Raw genomic sequence first — 20,582 nt, 5'->3', positions numbered from 1 at the left:
GCTGGCAATTTTAGGTAACAGAACATTGCTTACTGCAATCTTAATACCAAAAGATAACAATAGTAGCGTCTTATAGTTAAATAGTAATTTAAAAACGGTCGTTTCGAATGATATTAATTGGTATTTTCTAGTAATCTTGGATATTAATTCGTTTATTGAATATCTTCTTGAAAACAATAACGTGGTTTGTTCGTCACGGGCCACCCTGTACGCGAGGGCTGAGAAAATTTCCAATCGGGATCGAGAAGATATCAGGGATTCGAGGCGCAGCGAGTCTTTTATCGACCATTGCGTCACGGACTTGAAGTTGCACGGAACGTTTCGAAAAATATACATTTCCATGGAAATGCATTTAAATTCATACGCGTCAGCTTACCCCTGCAACGGGAGACTCGTGATCCGTTTACCCGGATAACGAGCGGTTTAAAGCCGAACGTGCGCCTGAATTCGATGGATTGAACGATTTAAATGAAAATTAATACTATTCGAGGTATCCGTGCGGTCGATCGAGAGTCGAAGTGCTCCACCAATGGTCGTTAAGACGCCGTAAAATCGTTCGAATCGTTCTCCCTTCATTCCTTTATCGTTACAAAAAAAAAAAAAATTAATAGAATTCGAATTCACTTTGATTTCGCAAAAAGAAAAAATAATGAACTTCCTGGAGTAATTTGAATTAGAAAAATTTTTCTTAAATCAGTCTCGTTTCTCGATTTTGAACGGTTCGTTGCAAAGAGAAAGCTTGCGGTGATTTTACGATCCCGAAAGCGACAAGAGAAATTCCCCAGACCCGAGAAACTACGGTCAACGAAAATCTCGGCTCCCGAGATTCGATTCTATCGAGAATGTTCGGTCGGGAGCAGAATGGGGGTCTGCGACGGGAGAGAAAAGGGTGGAAAAGGAAACGACGGCAGACGAAAAGGGGGGAAAAGAGCGTGTGTGCGTGGCGAAGAGGGGGTGGATGTGGGTTTCGCGTCCCCCGATGGCGGCAACTGCGCACAATTTGCAACGTGTCGGCGTCGTCGACGAGTGCTCGACGCCTTTCAGCCCGCGCAGACAAACGGACGAGGACGAGCTGCGAAGGAGAACGCATCGTTGTCAATGGGAATGCGCCCACGGGGTTGCTTTCGCCCCCTCCACGCCTTGATTCCTGGTTCATTAACCGCCAACCCCTTATTCCTCGTCGCGAAGGAACTAAATACTCCGTGACATTACGATTTCTTTACTAACAGCGATTATTACGACGGTTTTTGTAGACGCAAAAGATTGCAAGAATCAATGTTGCACCAAACGATGCAGATTTTTATTTCTACATACGTGTATATTACGCGTTGGTGACTGTTCCGAGAATTAATTAGCGTCTTGTCCACCATGACGCTCAATGGCAGCACCGGGCACGCATAGCTGGCCGTTGCTTGCACAAAGATGCGCAGCATACCGATTTCGGGGATCTGCTCATAAGTGACAGGCGCGCGCATCGATCGTAGGGCCAGTTGATCGATGCCTCGTGGTGACCAAGATCACGGCCATTGTCCTAGTCGTGTTCGAACCATCTTTGGATGCAGTGCTGTTCAATTATTCAGAGTTCGTTTTTTTATTGTGGGTTAACGTTCTTCTCGTCGGTAAATTTCTCATTTTGAAAAACTGTGACCACTTTGACTGAAATATTTGCAGAATTTTCATTTTCCGCGAACCTTCCACCTAACCTCATTATGTGCAGTTCATTAATTATGTGTTTCCGTGCTCTCGAACAGTGACTAAGAAATGGTATAAAATGTCGTCTCGAATTGCATTCAAGTCGTTGATGACCTAAGTGTAGCGGTCATGGGGGGAGGGGAGGGGGTCCATCGTTTGTTTTTCTGTTCGAACGACGTCGAAAGACGACGGAGCCGAGTTTGAGCCCGGCAGTTTTGGAAAACGTCAGGTTGTTTCGTTTAAACGCTGCAGTCGTACGGCAGTTGCCAAGTAGGGCCGATTCGCGATTGGCGACACGCCAGGTAGAACGACGCTCGGAAGTTCTGTTTCGGGTTCAATACCCATTTCCAACTACGTTTTCCTAATTTCTACGTCGCTCCCGCGTCGACTCAGGCGCGCCATCTAGCCAACAGATCCGCGTATTTAATTTTACACGCGAACCGATTTCGCGAAACTGCGCCGCGAGACGCCCACGAAACGGAACGATTTCGCGTTCATAATCATTTCGGTAAAAGTCTGGATCGCGTGGAAGCGTAATTTGAATCGAAACGAATCGAGAAGAAAGACAGGTGGGGGAAATTCGAAATGGAAATTTTCTTAACGAATCTCCACGTATACAGAGTGTTCGGCCAAATTTCGCACATTTTCGAATTTTTTTTCTCGAAAGTGGGTAGGATTTCGAGGGTATGCCTAATGACCAAAAATGATTGTAATTGACCCCCGCAACCAAAAATAATTTTTCCAAAACGATTTGAAATTTTTTTTTTTTCGTCGAAAAAATTTAAGCACCTAGTTAGATTTTCGGTAAGGAATTTTTTTCTCGAAAGTAGAAAGGATTTCGAGGGTATATCTAATGATAAAAAATGATTATAATTGACCCCCACAACCGAAAATAATTTTTCCAGAACGATTTGAAATTTTTTTTTCCTTCAAAAAATTTAGACACCTACCCCCTGGGATTTCTCTTAAAAATTCGTTTTTCATTTTTAATAATTTTGTTTGACGCCCTACAGAAAACTTGTCTAATACTTTTTTGCAGGTACTCGTGGGTTCTGCTTTAGAAAAAAATTTGAATGAGATACCTTTGCTATTACGGGAGTTATGGCCGCTTGAAGATTGGACCACTTCGATTTCTCTTAAAAATTCGTTTTTCATTTTTAATAATTTTGTTGGACGCCCTACAGAAAACTTGTCTAATACTTTTTTGCAGGTACTCGTGAGCTCTGCTTTAGAAAAAAATTTGAATGAGATACCTTTGCTATTACGGGAGTTATGGCCGCTTGAAGATTGGACCACTTCGATTTCTCTTAAAAATTCGTTTTTCATTTTTAATAATTTTGTTTGACGCCCTACAGAAAACTTGTCTAATACTTTTTTGCAGGTACTCGTGAGCTCTGCTTTAGAAAAAAATTTGAATGAGATACCTTTGCTATTACGGGAGTTATGGCCGCTTGAAGATTGGACCACTTCGATTTCTCTTAAAAATTCATTTTTCATTTTTAATAATTTTGTTTGACGCCCTACAGAAAACTTGTCTAATACTTTTTTGCAGGTACTCGTGGGCTCTGCTTTAGAAAAAAATTTGAATGAGATACCTTTGCTATTGCAGGAGTTATGGCCGTTTGAAGATTGGACCAGTTTTATGGGGGTTTTCGCATTTTACGGGGTCAAGGAGTAACATCTCCAATATTTTTAGAATTTCTACATATTCTTCACTAAAATACGCGTTGATTGCTGTATACCGAGGTTTAAAAACCGTTGTTGGAGTGTTGGAGTCGTTCGACCGATGTATTGAAAACGAGAAATCAATCGCGCGACAAGAACGGAAGCCAAACGATCGTAGATATATTTCGCGAGGAGTTCTATCACGATCAAACGCCCCCCCCCCTCCCTCACCTGAATGATTTTCTTTCTCTATTCTGCGGGGAAGCCGCAAAACCACTCCGTTTGATAGGCCACTGATCGCACGCCCGGCTTCTATTGGCTTCCCTCGTGACATCCGTACATCTCTCTTGCAAATGGATCTTCGGAGGAACCGGATTCGCGGCGGTCGTCGCCGAGAAAAGAGACCGGATGCGCTCAACAGGCTTCCAGAGGGCGTCGAAAAGATTCAAGGGGACTCTTTAAGAGTCCATTTTCTTTTTACATTTTTCGTACCTTCGATACTTAAAAAGCATCGAACAAATAGGAAATTTCAAAGCTCCGAGAGTCAACGAAGTTAAATTTTTAATCAAAATCCCTATGCAAATTTACTGATCGAGTCAGCACCGAACTTTCTACGGTTTGGACGTATGGTTAGAGTCGTAATGGTCACCGATGACCGACGCTTTCAAACGTATAACGTTTCTTTAAAATGAAAACGTTACGAAGTAACAAGTGGTTAGGTTGAACCGTTAAATATTCCTATTTGTATATAAGAACTACTCTTAATTCTCGAGAAGGTCGGGAAATCGAGGAGTATCGATTTTCGAGAATACTCACCCTCGCAATGGCGACGAGTCGATCGATAGTCGAACCTCGGAACGTTTTTACCGATCGTGAGTTTCGATTAGTCGAAGACGGGCTGGTAGCAGATTCAGGATCGAGGTTAAATATGATTTCCGAACGAAGTGTGTTTTAATATCGGCGCGTTCCGTGACTCGACCAATCGGAATCGAGGCCTTGGAAGCCCCGGGTGTGGTGGAAAACAGTTAACGTTCGCGTGTTTCGTAAGCAGAAACGTGGCTTTACGAGGCGCGGGGACGAGTCTGCACCCTTACATCGGCGAAACGAACCGGGCAGCGCTGAATACGAGCCGCGACACGATTTATTCAGTCGCTACACGTTCTTCTTTATCTCCACTTATCTACCCATTCGTCTCCGGCGTCCTCCATTGGCCTGTCGAGCTCTCGCAATCGCGAGATACGTGTTTCTGGTTGGATAAGCGGCATTTATTTTTGGCGACCCGCGGCGCGCAATAAAACCTCGTTTCTTCCCTTCGTTCGATCTCTTATCTCCACTCCCGCGACCTGAAATCGGTAACAATATATATATATATATATATATATAGTTACCGATTTCAGGCCGCGGGGGTGGAGACTGGTTTTGAATAGAAAGTTGGAAAGCTTTTCTGTTTCCTTCTTTTACCCTTCGTTATCGATAATATACAGGGTGTTCGGCCAACCATGGGAAAAATTTTAATAGGGGATTCCAGAGGCCAAAATAAGACGAAAATCAAGAATACCAATTTGTTGATGGAGGCTTTCTTAAAAAGTTATTAACAATTAAATTCAAAAATTTCAAATCGTTCTGGAAAAATTATTTTCGGTCGCGGAGGCCAATTACAAGCATTTTTAGTGAACAGGCATATACTCGAAATCCTACTCTGTTTCGAGAAAAAAATTCGAGTAGGTGATGGAATTTTTCGATGACAAAAAAAAAATTTCAAATCGTTCTGGAAAAATTATTTTCGTTTACGGGGGTCAATTACAATTAGTTTTGGTCATTAGACATACCCTCGAAATCCTACCCACTTTCGAGAAAAAAATTCGAGTAGATATTGAAATTTTTAGACGAAATTAAAAAATTTCAAATCACGCTAAAAAAATTATATTTAGTTATAGAGGACAATTACAATCATTTTTGGTCATTATACATACCCCCGAAATAATACACCTTTTCGAGAAAAAAATTCGAGAAGGTGTGAAATTTTTCGACGAAAATAAAAAAATTTCAAATCGTTCTGGAAAAATTATTTTCGGTTGCGGAGGCCAATTACAAGCATTTTTAATGAACAGGCATATACTCGAAATCCTACTCTATTTCGAGAAAAAAATTCGAGTAGGTGATGGAATTTTTCGATGACAAAAAAAAAATTTCAAATCGTTCTGGAAAAATTATTTTCGTTTACGGGGGTCAATTACAATTAGTTTTGGTCATTAGACATACCCTCGAAATCCTACCCACTTTCGAGAAAAAAATTCGAGTAGGTGATGGAATTTTTCGATGACAAAAAAAAAATTTCAAATCGTTCTGGAAAAATTATTTTCGTTTACGGGGGTCAATTACAATTAGTTTTGGTCATTAGACATACCCTCGAAATCCTACCCACTTTCGAGAAAAAAATTCGAGTAGATATTGAAATTTTTAGACGAAATTAAAAAATTTCAAATCACGCTAAAAAAATTATATTTAGTTATAGAGGACAATTACAATCATTTTTGGTCATTATACATACCCCCGAAATAATACACCTTTTCGAGAAAAAAATTCGAGAAGGTGTGAAATTTTTCGACGGAAATAAAAAAATTTCAAATCGTTCTGGAAAAATTATTTTTAGTTGGAGGGGTCAATTGCAATCATTTTTGGTGAATAGACATACCCCCGAAATCTTGCGTATTTTCGAGAAAAAAATTCAGTACGGTTGAAACTTTAAACTTTAATAATTTTTTAACGAAGCCTCAATCAACAAATTGATATTTTTGATTTTCGTCTTATTTTGGCCTCTAGAATCTCCCATTAAAATTTTTCCCATGCTAACCACCCTGTATAGGGAAGGAAAACGGATTTTCGAAATGGGGGGTTATAAATAATTATTTTTATCTGGCTTGAAACGATACAGGAAATTGCAAATAGACTATTCTATTTGATTTATTGATCTCTTTGCAACAGATATCATTTTTAGACATCGTAACAGTGTTTTTCTGTTTCCTCCTTCTGCCCCTACAGAGAAAATTCCTCGTAAGTTAGAAATAATTATTTTTATCGGATTTCACACAGAAAATTGCAGTTAGATTGTTGTTTGGATATCAACTTTGGTTATCGTCTGAACAAGATTGCAGATATCTACGGTTTAGAGAAAGTATGACAAAGAAACGATTCATGGGGTCCCCTTAATGGAATGTCGATAATTCATGGGCGGTTTCTTTATCCAGCCTAAGCTGGAATCTACCGCCTCCGGGGGAAGAAATACGACGGCCAGGTTGAAGGTTATGGTTGCAGTGGCACAAACGTGACACGAAATACTTGGCTTTCCGCCTCGAGTTTAACGTCGATGGCGGCGATCCGTGATTTAAGCTCGCGCGTCTCGCGGGCGTCGTAATCGTCCGCGCGATAAATGGAAAACCACTCGGCGCTGGGGCTCCATATTTTATTAGATACTAAAATATTAGCCGCGGAAGTCGCCCCGGAGACCGAGTCACCTGTCGAGGATTTATCGCGACGACGCCGTGGAAACCGGGTCGAAAGGTCCGAATTCTCCCGTATAATATCTCCACCGTGTTTCACGTGGTTAATTTTAAATATTACTTACATTTCATTAGGAAAAAAAAAAATACTACAATGCTTAATATTTCTAAAAATAACAAGTATTTCAAACACGTATTTAACTTGAATTTTTAACTATTTTCTATCACAATCGAAACAAATATGTCCTTACGTTTATTTTCACAAACGTTCTCCATTTTGACGATTAATTTTGTAATAATAAAATGGAATAAAAATATTCGAGAATAGGGATCAATAGAAACGAAAATAAAATAATTAGAAATTAAAAATCGTTTGATTCCGTTAACCCATAAAAATAAAAAAGTGTAAGAATATACGTTTAAATAAATCTTACTAAAATTTGAAACAATCTAGAGCGAATAATAATAGAAATATACAACCGTGGAGAGCTGTACCAAAGTTGCAATTAATTTTCATACCCAGTGTGGATCTTACGAACGTGCTTTGTGAAGTCATGCTTGGTAATAATGTGGCCCCTCCGTTGAAACAAAGGAAACACGGAGGTTTCACAACAATGAACGGGTAGTACAGAGCGCCTATTGGACCCAGTGACATTACAACTAAATCTATATACGTATTAACATAATAATACGAGAACGAACAATCGCGTTCTACGAGGTTAACCTAAAACGTTTACGGTCCAAGACATTTCTGATATTTTCTACAATCATGTGATACAATCTACAATCTCTTATTCGCTCTTTATCACAGTAACGAACCTACTTCTAATTTACAATACTACTTTACAATGCTACTTTGCTTTGTGTTTGAATTTCTGTAAATTATGCATCGATGCAATTTAATTAAACGTATTCTATCACTCGAGTACTCTAATTACATAGTTTCTGAACCTAATTGACCGTCAAAGACAGTCGAGGGACGCCGACGAAAACCCGAAGCGAGGGAATTATTAACGACGAGATCCTCCATATTTGTTTTTTGAGCGCGCGCCGGTCGGAAGACGATCGACTCGCCGGGAATGACAAAGCCTCGCCATTCGTCAGAATCCTCGCGGACCGCGGGGATTGGTCCGTACGCGTCGCGAAACGCGGCGAAGTAGTTGATGCTAGTCATTAGTCAGCCCCGTGGGTGGGAACTTTCGTAATTTGACGTAACAGATGCACCTGCTGAATTCGTAATACTTCGGAAGCCGCGTATCGGTTTCCGATACCGAATCCTGTCATTAAACCTAACGACGACGTATATTGAATTACACCCGCCGGCCCGATTAGTTCCGGAAAGGCCTTGGTCGCTCTTCATTCTCGCGCGTTTTCACATTCGAAGCCACCACAAATTTTTCCCGCGCCTCTCCTTCGACGAAATTCGTTGCAGAGATCGAGAAGCACTCGACAGGATGTGGAATCTTGGTTCGTTCAAAGACCCACACAGCCGTTTCCGGTTCTAACCTAAAAATAATTTCACTTGGACCTTTCACAATATAATTGTGGCGCTGCTTCCTCCGCTAGTGGAGGAAGTGAGAAAGATCGTAAGAAGGCAGAAAGGAAGCTAGTGGTAGGTGCAGAAACTCTTTGGCGAAATTGGAAAATTTCAAATCATTCTGGAAAAATTATTTTCAGTTGCGGGGGTCAATTATAATCATTTTTGGTCAATATACATACCCTCGAAATCCTAACCATTTTCGAGAAAAAAATTCATTACCGAAAATTTCATGTCTGACCATTCGTTGATATGTTTCACTGAAATTTCATGCGTATCTTTAAAACGTCATAACTTCTGAACGGATTGGACGATTTTAATGTTTAAAAAAGCAAACTACGCGTATTTTGATGGAGAATATGTACAAATAGCAAAAATATTCAAAAAGTTGGTCCTTGACCCCGCAAAATGAGAAAAACCCCATAAAAATGGTCCAATTTTCAAACAGCCATAACTCCTACAATAGTGAATATATTTCAATGATACTTTTTTCTGAAGTAGAGCTCATGGGCACCTACAAAAAAGTATTAGACAACTTTTCTGTAGGTCGTCAAACAGAATTACTAAAAATGAAAAAGGAATTTTTAAGAAAAATCGACAGGGGGTAGCTGCCTACATTTTTTGACGAAAAAAAAATTTTTAATTAATTCTAAAAAAATTATTTTCGGTTCCAGGGGTCAATTACAATAATTTTTGGTGAATAGACATACCCCCGAAATCCTACCCACTTTCGAGAAAAAAATTCGAGTAAGTGCTGAAAGTTTTGGGTGAAAAAAAAACTTTCGAATCGTCTTGGAAAAATTATTTTTAGTTGCAGGGGTCAATCGCAAGCATTTTTGGTCAACAGACATACCCCCGAAATCCTACTCAGTTTCGAGAAAAAAATTCCTTACCAAAAATATAATTTCTGGCCAGAAATGTCTGCCCGAATTTTCATGCGAATCTTTAAAACGTCATAACTTCTGAACAGATTGGACGATTTTAATGTTTAAAAAAGCAAACTACGCGAATTTTGATGGAGAATGTGTACAAATCGCAAAAATATTCGAAAAGTTGCTCCTTGACCCCGTAAAGTTAGAAAAACCCCATAAAAATGGTCCAATTTTCAAACAGCCATAACTCCTACAATAGTAAATATATTTCAATGATACTTTTTTCTGAAGTAGAGCTCATGGGCACCTACAAAAAAGTATTAGACAACTTTTCTGTAGGGCGTCAAACAAAATTACTAAAAATGAAAAACGAATTTTTAAGAAGAATCGACAGGGGTAGGTGCCTAAATTTTTCGACGAAAAAAAAAAATTTCAAATCGTTCTAAAAAAATTACTTTTAATTGCGGGGGTTAATTACAATCATTTTTGGTGAATAGACATACCCGCGAAATCCTAACCATTTTCGAGAAAAAAATTCGAGTAAATGCTCAAAATTTTCGACGAAAAAAAAAAATTTCAAATCGTTCTGGAAAAATTGTTTTCTGTTCTGGGGGTCAATCACAATCATTTTTGGTCATTACACATATCCCCGAAATCCTACGGACTTTCGAGAAAAAAATTCCTAACCGAAAATACCGATACTGAATACAAAGTTTACTTACATAGAGTCACCCAATTTTTGATTACACTCTGTACAAGTTATTTATTATACAAACTTTGCTATTGGTGTATAGAAAAATGTTTTGTGAAGCCTTCGACGACGATGATACTCGCGTTGAATGGTCAGGAATGGGCAATTTGTTTAATTAATTAGAAAGTGAAACACGATTGATGTTGGACGGGGACAAGGAGTAACGGGGCCGATTATTCCCCTGGTGGAATCGATTTACGAGCAAAATTGTTCGACTATCGAGTTACATCGGCGTATTGCGGGCACAGTGGAAGGCAAGGCGGCCAGATTTCAGGCGCGCTATTAGTCGGGCAAACTGGGATTCTGATTAGGAGTGAGACCCGATGGCTGGAAATGGCGGGCATTGTGTTCCCGATCCATTCACCCCGCCGTCGGTGTGCGTTGGCCCACCAACGTAGCCCCCGATCTCCATCCTACACGTCTATGATGAGCCCTTGAAGCCCCACAATGAACCGGTATTGTAATCAACCCGTCCTGTACAATGTGATTCTGCACGGAGAGCATGCGATACGAAGCCACAGCAACTCGATCGTCGAGTGCGTTTCGGTTTCCTTTCAAACACCACCGGAGATTCCGATAGGCCGCTTAGAAAAAAAAAAAACAACTTTATAATTGGCGGCAGATAGGTCAATTTCGATACACAGGGAGCTGTTTTAGCGGTTAGGAATCCTCGAACTGCACGAAATCACGAAATTCGTCTGATACGTGAATCGTAAGAGCACTGATCTATAAAATCTATGATATCTCATTTGCTATTAGATTTGGTGTAATAGTATGTTAACAAAAGTTGTTGGAAATTGAATTACGAAATTTTTATGTGGTACAGAAATTTTCGTTAGGGTGAATAGTAATCGAGATACCGATCCACCAATTCTGGGCCTTCACTATCTCACGAGACGTAAATGTTAGAAGGAGCAACACTTCATAAAATCTGTGATATCTCATTCACTATTGAATTTACGGTAATAACGTATATAACAGAAATTATTGCAAATTGAATTACGAAACTTTCTTTAGTAGCATAAATTTTCGTTAGAACGAATGGAAATCGAGATAATGACCTCCATTTGTCAGCTTTTCGGTATCCCTGGAGAACCAAAGCAGAGGATGGGAGAGGATCCAGTCAGTGTTCGGCCACTCCTGGGAAAAATTTTAATGGGGGATTCTAGAGGCCAAAATAAGACGAAAAACAAGAATACCAATTTGTTGATGGAGGCTTCGTTAAAAAGTTATTAACGTTTAAAGTTCCGCCTATAGAATGGCGCGTGATAGTGGTTCTCACAGACGAAACTTCAAACGTTAATAACTTTTTAACGAAGCCTTCATCAACAAATTGGTATTCTTGATTTTCGTCTTATTTTGGCCTCTAGAATCCCCCGTTAAAATTTTTCCCAGGGTTAGTCGAACACCCTGTATAGGTGGTATGTTTGAACGTGGACACCCCGTGTAAGAGCCAGGGAAGGTTGCTGTAAAATTTTCGTCGACCCGAAATCGTGTTTTCGAGCGAGTCGAGCACACACAGCGATCCCCGGGGGAGGGGGAGGGAGGGTGGGGCTATCGGTATCCGCAGTTGGACAGGTTTCAAAAACGATACGGGTATTTACCGTGAATTAGCGTCGGGCCTTTCGAGAGCCTCGGTATCTGCGACGCGATGATTACCCTCGATAAACACGCGATCGATAATCGAACCGAACACAATGCCAGCCGCGAAATGCGCCCGTCGCGCCCGGAAACTCTCGTCCAACCCGGACTTTGATCGAGAAACCATTTTTATTTTTTTGCCTGTCCGCTGGTGTTCCCGTTAAACTCCTTCCAGCGGATTTGGACGACAGCTCGATCCCTTCTCCAAGAGCCAACGATAATGCAATATTATCTAAATTTAATATCAATCGAATTACTCAACGCTATAAACTCGTCATAAATTGTTAATAAATAATAATTACGACTTTAAACCCGGTGTTACAAAAAAGTAACTAAAATAAATTTTTTTGATGGATATCGAACGAACGATGTTCTTAGAAATGGACCGTTTATTTTGAAAGTGGTGCAAGTCCATTTACTTTTGTTTCGAGAAAATTGAATGTTAGCGGATCTGACAATTAAAAAATATAAGTTAATTATGTGAAGTCTGGGAATGTTTGTACTAATTTATCAATATGTAATTTAATTATATAAATTTCTTTTAGGCGAATTTAACTAAAATAATGTACAATTTCCGGGCTGCAAGTGGACTTGCACCACTTTCATAATTAGTCAATTGTAAATATCATTTAATTTCAATTTTGAAATAACAAATATCACTTAAAATATATCTCATATTAATCCAATTTTGTTTATAAATAATAACAAGAAATAAAATAGGATTAGCATTTTTTATTTTGAACGTTAATTATATTTCTATATTGTTAAACTTAACACAAGATATTGGTATTATTAATTATTTCTGCTCTTCGTGTGGCAGTGTTTTGAAATATTCATGATGCACAGGAGGTATATAAGGTAATACCTTATATTTTTCGTATGTAATAGGCTTGGTATCGTGATACAAAGGCGCCAGGGCGATTTTTTCAAATTTTAGCGGTCTTCCCCGACATGTAGGTGATAAATTTAGGGTCTTAAATTCTGTGTCCTCCATTGATGTTTTATATGAAATAGTATACGGTGCAGTTTTGCAGAATCTCATCCAACATATTTGCAACCAATTTACTTTTCTTCCATTAGTGTTTCTTCTTATCTGTTTTTTAATTGCATTTTGTAGATTTTTTGTCGAAACGAAATTCTCTCGTTTCATTTCGTGTAAAATAAATTTATTATGTCGCCTACATTGGTTTATAACGTCATAATAATCCTGCGGTGTGTCCAGGAAATTCTTTTTTCGTAATGCCATTTCTATGATACCAAAATCCTGCATCGTTTGGAAGATACGAATGTCCGGAGAGTAAAAATTTATGATCAATTACCTCAATGTTATTTTCCAAAGACTGAACAACCCACAACCACATCAACGCCGTTTGTAAATTTCAATTTTGCCCAGTACACGTATCACTATATGCAATAACATAAGTATGGAAATTGGACTTACACCACTTCCATAATCAATGGTTACGTAATTTCTTTTACCGGCAAATTTTAAATTGAACAAAGCATTAGCATTTTTTATGATATTAAATACTAACTAGTTATAAACAAAAAGTTTACGCTAAATTAAGCATAAATCACATCATATCTCATTTTTTTAAAAAAAAAGGACTTTACACCATTTTCAAAATAAACGGTCCAAATGATGGGACGTCTCTTGCAACGTTACGATCGATCGATACGAAAGTTGGTGAAGTCGTTCGACACGATCGAAAGGGGGGCTCGCGTTATTTATTTTCCCGACGCGGAAGCGTAACTGAGAAAAATAACGTGCCGGTTATTAATAACTCGGTCGCTGATAAAAAGCGCAATAGAAGGTGGTTGTCTTTTTGCGCCCGATGCCTTTTTTATCCCGGGGCGAGATACTTCCATAAAGAACCGTCTGTCCCTCCGGAGACTGAGACTGAAAGACCTTTCTTTCTCTGCTGTTGCAGCTTGCAACAAAACGTACTACGGCGACGTGGGCAAAACCTACAATCTGGAGCTTCATCGACCCAAGGAAGACAAGGTGCCTTACTTCTGCAAGCTCACCTTCAGCGCACCGGGTGGCGATTTCGGAGACATCGTTCAGGTCGGTCCGCCAGGGATCAACATTTCATATTCCAATTTCTCCGTAGCTCGTCCTAGCTTTCTCCCTATAATAAATTTAAAAAGTTTCTACTGCCTCCCAATTGCAATTCTTGGATGACGAACGGCTTCGAGCAGCGAGCGTGTCGAGCGTAACTCGACGCTGGTCGTTGTCGATATATCGTACATATGTACATAGGTATATGGTTTCGGGTTCCAGCTATTGTATCTCACTCGCACTTACCCTCTTTCCTTATCTCAGTTGAATTCTGAGAAGTAACTTTAATGGGAGATTCCGGAGGCCAAAATAAAACGAAAATCAAGAGTACCAATTTGTTGACCGAGGCTTCGTTAAAAAGTTATTAACAGTTGCGCGTAGATAGGCAATCTGCGTACAGCTGCGTGCATGCGATAGTGGTTCTCACCTAGCGTGAGAAACTCTACTCACTGGCGTGTCGACAGCCTTACAGTTTTCTGGGTGAGAACCGTTATCACGCGTACGCAGCTGTTCGCAGACTGCCGTTCTACGGGCGGAACTTTAAACGTTAATAACTTTTTAACGAAGCCTCGATCAACAAATTGGTATTCTTGATTTTCGTCTTATTTTGGCCTCTAGAATCTACCATTAAAATTGTATACTCCTCGAACGAGTTGAGATCGGTTATAATGTCTGTTTAAACAGTTACGAAGATCAGAAAAAAGAAACTTTGATCGTATTAAATTTTCTATAATAATTAAAATATGTTCGACCAGCGATATCAAACGCGAGGGAATCGAACTCTTTGACGAAAAGGGTCAGCGAGAAAAGGGGAAGAAAAAAATTGTTTCCTGGGGCGAGGGGGGGGGACAAGAGACGGACGGACGAGGAAGAATCAACGGTGGAATTTTTAATAACGCAAATTGCTAGACTCGACGCGAGTCCGAGCCCGTTGGCCGAAAAGTTTCGCCGCGAATGAAACTTCCCCGTCCGTTGCCAAATTATTTATACGCTGCAACAGCTACCAGCCACCCCCCTGTTTGCCGTTTCTATCAAAGGAGCCACATTTCGAGGAATTAGACGAGAACGTCCTGGTGTTTAACACGTTGCGGCGACTTTTTCCCCCCTCCCCTCTTTTTGGACTTTCATATTTCCCGGGTTTGGGTCAGTTAGGAATCCTCGGGCTCTCGTACCCGGTCGGTGAAAGGAAAAGGAAACTTTTTCGCTCGCGGAATTTTTATGAAAAAGTTTGCAAATTTCCACAATAACGCTACCTCGAGTAAAAATTACGAATCTTAACGCTACAAAAATATACAGGGTGTTCGACCAACCCTGGGAAAAATTTTAATGGGAGATTCTAGAGGCCAAAGTAAGACGAAAATCAAGAATATACATTTCTCGACTGAGGCTTCGTTAAAAAGTTATTAACAATTAAATTCAAAAATTTCAAATCGTTCTGGAAAAATTATTTTTAGTTGGAGGGGTCAGTTGCAATCATTTTTGGTGAATAGACATACCCCCGAAATACTACGCCTTTTCGAGAAAAAAATTAGAGTAAATATTGAAATTTTTAGACGAAATTAAAAAATTTCAAATTGTTCTGGAAAAATTATTTTTAGTTGGAGGGGTCAGTTGCAATCATTTTTGGTGAATAGACATACCCCCGAAATACTACGCCTTTTCGAGAAAAAAATTAGAGTAAATATTGAAATTTTTAGACGAAATTAAAAAATTTCAAATTGTTCTGGAAAAATTATTTTTAGTTGGAGGGGTCAATTGCAATCATTTTTGGTGAATAGACATACCCCCGAAATACTACGCCTTTTCGAGAAAAAAATTAGAGTAAATATTGAAATTTTTAGACGAAATTAAAAAATTTCAAATTGTTCTGGAAAAATTATTTTTAGTTGGTGGGGTCAGTTGCAATCATTTTTGGTGAATAGACATACCCCCGAAATACTACGCCTTTTCGAGAAAAAAATTAGAGTAAATATTGAAATTTTTAGACGAAATTAAAAAATTTCAAATTGTTCTGGAAAAATTATTTTTAGTTGGAGGGGTCAGTTGCAATCATTTTTGGTGAACAGACATACCCCCGAAATACTACGCCTTTTCGAGAAAAAAATTAGAGTAAATATTGAAATTTTTAGACGAAATTAAAAAATTTCAAATTGTTCTGGAAAAATTATTTTTAGTTGGAGGGGTCAGTTGCAATCATTTTTGGTGAATAGACATGCCCCCGAAATACTACGCCTTTTCGAGAAAAAAATTAGAGTAAATATTGAAATTTTTAGACGAAATTAAAAAATTTCAAACTGTTCTGGAAAAATTATTTTTAGTTGGAGGGGTCAATTGCAATCATTTTTGGTGAATAGACATACCCCCGAAATACTACGCCTTTTCGAGAAAAAAATTAGAGTAAATATTGAAATTTTTAGACGAAATTAAAAAATTTCAAATTGTTCTGGAAAAATTATTTTTAGTTGGTGGGGTCAATTGCAATCATTTTTGGTGAATAGACATACCCCCGAAATCCTGCGCATTTTCGAGAAAAAAATTCAGAACGTGTGGAAATTTAAACGTTAATAACTTTTTAACGAAGCCTCTATCAACAAATTGGTATTCTTGATTTTCGTCCTGTTTTGGCCTCTAGAATCTTCCATCTTGGCCGAACACCCTGTATAGTCAGAATTAATTAGAAGAACATTGTAGAGAAAAAAATTTTACAGTTTCTTATGGCCAATAGGTACAATGTATATCAATTTCGCATTATTTTTCGAGAAGTGACCCTCGATTTTTTAAATGGAATGCCACATATTTTTTTCACGTCATAAACAATATTTGAAAAAATTTCGTTTCTCGAAAACTAGTACAAATGTGCAAAATTAATATACGCTGTTCTACCGATCATAAAAGAATTGTACAACTTTTTCCTCTTTCGTTTTTGTGTAACTAGAACACTTTTCGAACAAAATCACTAGTTGGTAATAGCGATTTTGTGATCACCCTGTATAACTTAAGTCCATCGAGTGAAAAGAATAAACATTGCAAGATGATCCGTTATGACGGTTGATTTCTGGCGGCCGAGCGACGTCCACGTTCTCCTGATTTCAGTTGAAGTTCGACAGCTTCACCCTAGGGAAATTCGTGTCGTTCACGGAGAAGGGCTGCCCGGACGGTTCGCTGCAAATTTCGGAGGCCCAACGGCCGGACGTTGGCGGCCTCTGGTGCGGGACGTCCATGAGCCCCGCGATTTATTACAGCGAGACGTCCATCGTCTCCATATCGCTGAAGCTCCTCAGACTCAGCAAGGGTCAGAGGGGATTCAATTTTGACTTCAGGATGGCGTACAAAATGATCAGAAAGGAGGACGCCGTGGTGCGCTACGGGAATTCTATCGTCGGTGCGTACTCGATTCCTCAGATTCTCACCAGAGCTTTTTCGATCCTTGGTTATATACTCGCGTTACTATTATTATAATCGTGGACACAGAGAGTTGGACGAGACCGGTTCTCCGGCCGATCCGGCAAGTGCAGCGGCCGCTCGCCGCGACCAAACTAGGATGGGTGACCGGCTTAGACAACAATTATTATACCGCGTTTTATATGTTATATTTCTATCGATTTTGTAAATAGGCATTGTTTACTGAATGTTATAAAAAGAAAAAATAATAACGTTACAAAATATAAAAAAATAAATAAAAATACTAACCTTTGGAATCTATAATCTAAATTCTAGCTAGCGATAAAGATATTAGAAAATATAATATTCCAATAGCTACGATAAAGCCAGCAAAAAGCCAAGTTGTGGTTAGGTGTTAGGTTAGATTAAAATTGAACACAGTTTACAGCAAAGAATAAAATTGTTAAGATAGTAAGATCCTCGAAAATTGAACGAAGGTTAAAATTATGATTCCAGGTGTAACGCAAGCGACGGCGACGCCAGCGTCCACCGAGGCAACGACGACGCTGTCGTCGTCGAGCGACTACGCGAACAGCTCGATGGCGATGCCCGCGCAAATGGTGGAGCAGCCGGCGACTCCTACTGGGAAACCGAGCAGCGAACAGTATCTCGGTGACCTGATATCCGGGACCTACTGTTCCCGAATATTCAGCGACTGCGACCGGAGGAAGTGCAGACTCCAGTCGCCCAACTTCCCCGGATTGTATCCGCGCAATCTCACCTGCTACTACGCGGTAAGTCCCTAGGGAGTTTCCCGCCCGAAAACTTGCCAGCCTGGCGCATCGTGGACACACGGAACGTCGGAACGGAACTGACGCTCGTTGCGAATTTGGACACAATTTTTCAAGACGAATGGAAAGATTTCAATTTTGAGGTTAGGTTTGCACCAGAAATTTAAGCACATTGGGGTTATACGTATTAGTAGATACCTAACAGAATATTCCAAGTTATTGAAAACAACAAGTTATCGAATATTAAGCGGATCTATGCTTGTTTTCGTAAAAATTGTCATGGACGTTGATTATAGATACACCTCATATTTTGTTTGAAATTGTTTTAAAAAGACTAGGACAAACCAAACAAGAAATATTACACACTTGAAGTTGTAATAAAAAGAGGAATGTATTATTAATAGGGTGAAAAGATTACTTCTGGTCACGGTAAAAGGAGAGGACGGTTTCCAAGGAAGTTGCTTGTCTCCGACCAGCGACGGGCCTCTCATAATTTTCCAATTTTTCCCAGCGCGGATTTGGCGCGTCAGTTTTCTGGAAAACGACCGGTCCGGTCGGTCGCGCATCCCTCGCGACGCCATTAGTTTCCCTTTGCTCGAGAACTCGGATACACACCGCAGAACCATAAATCGTCGACGGCGAGCGTTCCGCGACGATTCCCTTTCTTACCGGACTGTTTGAAAATTTATGTACCTGTCCCGTGGAAGAATGAAGTTCGTTGTGGGTAACGACGTCGCAGGGAACGGGGGAGGGGGGGGGGGGGGGTGGACGTTTGGGAATGACGTGGAAGCGATCAGAATACAAGTCGCGTCTTGAAATTTCACGAGTACTCGCGTTTCTCTTTAGAAGCGTGTCCCAGAAATGACGGGACAAGCCGGCTGGATTCCCGACGCCGGGCGAAATTGAAAAGTCCTTTTCCCGACCATTTGTTATTTTTGAAGCGACGAAAAGAGGGCGATGGCACCAAAAATAATCTACTTTCCGCTTCCAAAGTGTGCCTTGTAATAGAAAATATTCGGTAAAGTAAAACTTGCTATATCATATAACGAAAGTAGTCGACGATACAGTATCGTCGAATACAGTACTTCGGGATGGATGACCGTTGTATTGCATATTTCATATAATGTTTAATATTCGTCTCTATCGGTTTTTGCAATTAGATATTACTTGTTCGGTTGATATTATACGAAAGAATTCCTTGAAGAGTAAATGCGAGAGTATCGGTATAAAATCCACACAGTGGAGACCCCTCTACGCGGCTTAAGAAACTAGTCGATCACGTGGCGTCTTTCCAGCAGTCTTCCCAGAATCGTTCTTCCAGTAACACGTGGTTATACTTCCCAATCTACTTGTTATTCGAATTCATTTATAATAAAGTGTATTTTATTCTTTGCACTTGCGCTGTATCGGTTAATTCTCTGCCCCGTTCGAAGAGACCATAAATTGACAAAACAATAGGATCGACGGGCTCTCCGGTACGCTGCAGTTTACAAATGGCGTCTACCCTTGGTACCCTAGACTTTCTCGTCCCATATTTAGAAATTCGACCGGAAACGGGACGTACAGTCGCGATATTTTCGGGGTTCGACGTGGACGCGTATTTAGTGGAAAGTCGAGTTACAGGCCGAGCGGAGAATAATGGTTCACGCCCCGCGCGATCGCGACGTTGCGTCGTAAATTTTCGTCGGAACGCCGACGTTGTTTCGGACCCCCTCCCCCGGTACCCCTCCTCCCCCTCTCTTCGTTTCGATACGAGTGCACATCGGGGCCGTTCAATTTGCTCGGAGCCGCGATTTCGAAACCGTTGATGTATCGCTCCTCGGATTACCGGCTGTGTTTCGACGAGCGCTTTAACTTCGTTAATATTCATTACTGGGAACAACGATTTGCACTCGCCCGGCGCTCCAAGGAAGGGTTGTGCAATTGATATCCCGATAATCCACGGAAGAAAGGGCGGTTCCCGCCATTTCGGGGATTTGCGTCCGAGATTTATGAACAACTTCGTAAATCGGTGATCTTATTATACCCCGATGAATTATTCCAGGGTTATTATCGAAAAATATAATTCGTAGTTATACGTCCCCCATATACAGGGTGTTCGGCCACCCCTGGGAAAAATTTTAATGGGGGATTCTGGAGGCCAAAATAAGACGAAAAACAAGAATACCAATTTATCGATGGAAGCTTCGTTAAAAAGTTAATAACAATTAAATTCAACAATTTCAAATCGTTATGGAAAAATTATTTTCGGTTGCGGGGGTCAATTGCAATCATTTTTGGTCATTACACATATCCTCGAAATCCTATGCACTTTCGAGAAAAAAATTCCTTACCGAAAATGTCTGACCATACGTTGATATGTTTCCCTGAAATTTTTCGGGGGGAAAAAAAATATTTCAAATCGTGCTGGAAAAATTATTTTCGGTTGCGGGGGTCGATTGCAATCATTTTTGGTGAATAGACATATCTCCGAAATCCTATCCACTTTCGAGAAAAAAATTCGAGAAGGTGCGAAATTTTTCAACAAAATTAGAAAATTTTAAATCGTTCTAAAAAAATTATCTTTGATTGCAGAGGCCAATTATAATAATTTTTGGTCAATAGACATACCCTCGAAATCTTAACCATTTTCGAGAAAAAAATTCTTTACCGAAAATGTCTGACCATACGTTGATATGTTTCCCTGAAAT

General features: G+C 39.9%; 1 protein-coding gene across 1 annotated transcript in view; it reads left to right on the top strand.

The window, feature by feature from the left end:
- LOC143348518 (uncharacterized) overlaps positions 1 to 20,582 on the top strand; it is a 192,448-nt gene that overhangs the window by 152,346 nt on the left and 19,520 nt on the right. Inside the window, exons 6-8 of the mRNA XM_076778805.1 lie at positions 13,590 to 13,726; positions 16,814 to 17,102; positions 17,618 to 17,895. Of these exons, the coding sequence (XP_076634920.1) occupies positions 13,590 to 13,726; positions 16,814 to 17,102; positions 17,618 to 17,895 (704 nt within the window). The remainder of the gene's footprint in view (positions 1 to 13,589; positions 13,727 to 16,813; positions 17,103 to 17,617; positions 17,896 to 20,582) is intronic.

This window comes from Colletes latitarsis, chromosome 11, assembly GCF_051014445.1.
Source record: "Colletes latitarsis isolate SP2378_abdomen chromosome 11, iyColLati1, whole genome shotgun sequence".
Lineage (NCBI taxonomy): Eukaryota > Metazoa > Arthropoda > Insecta > Hymenoptera > Colletidae > Colletes > Colletes latitarsis.
The sequence above is the reverse complement of the archived record's forward strand: the minus strand, read 5'-3'. Positions and strand labels throughout refer to the sequence as shown.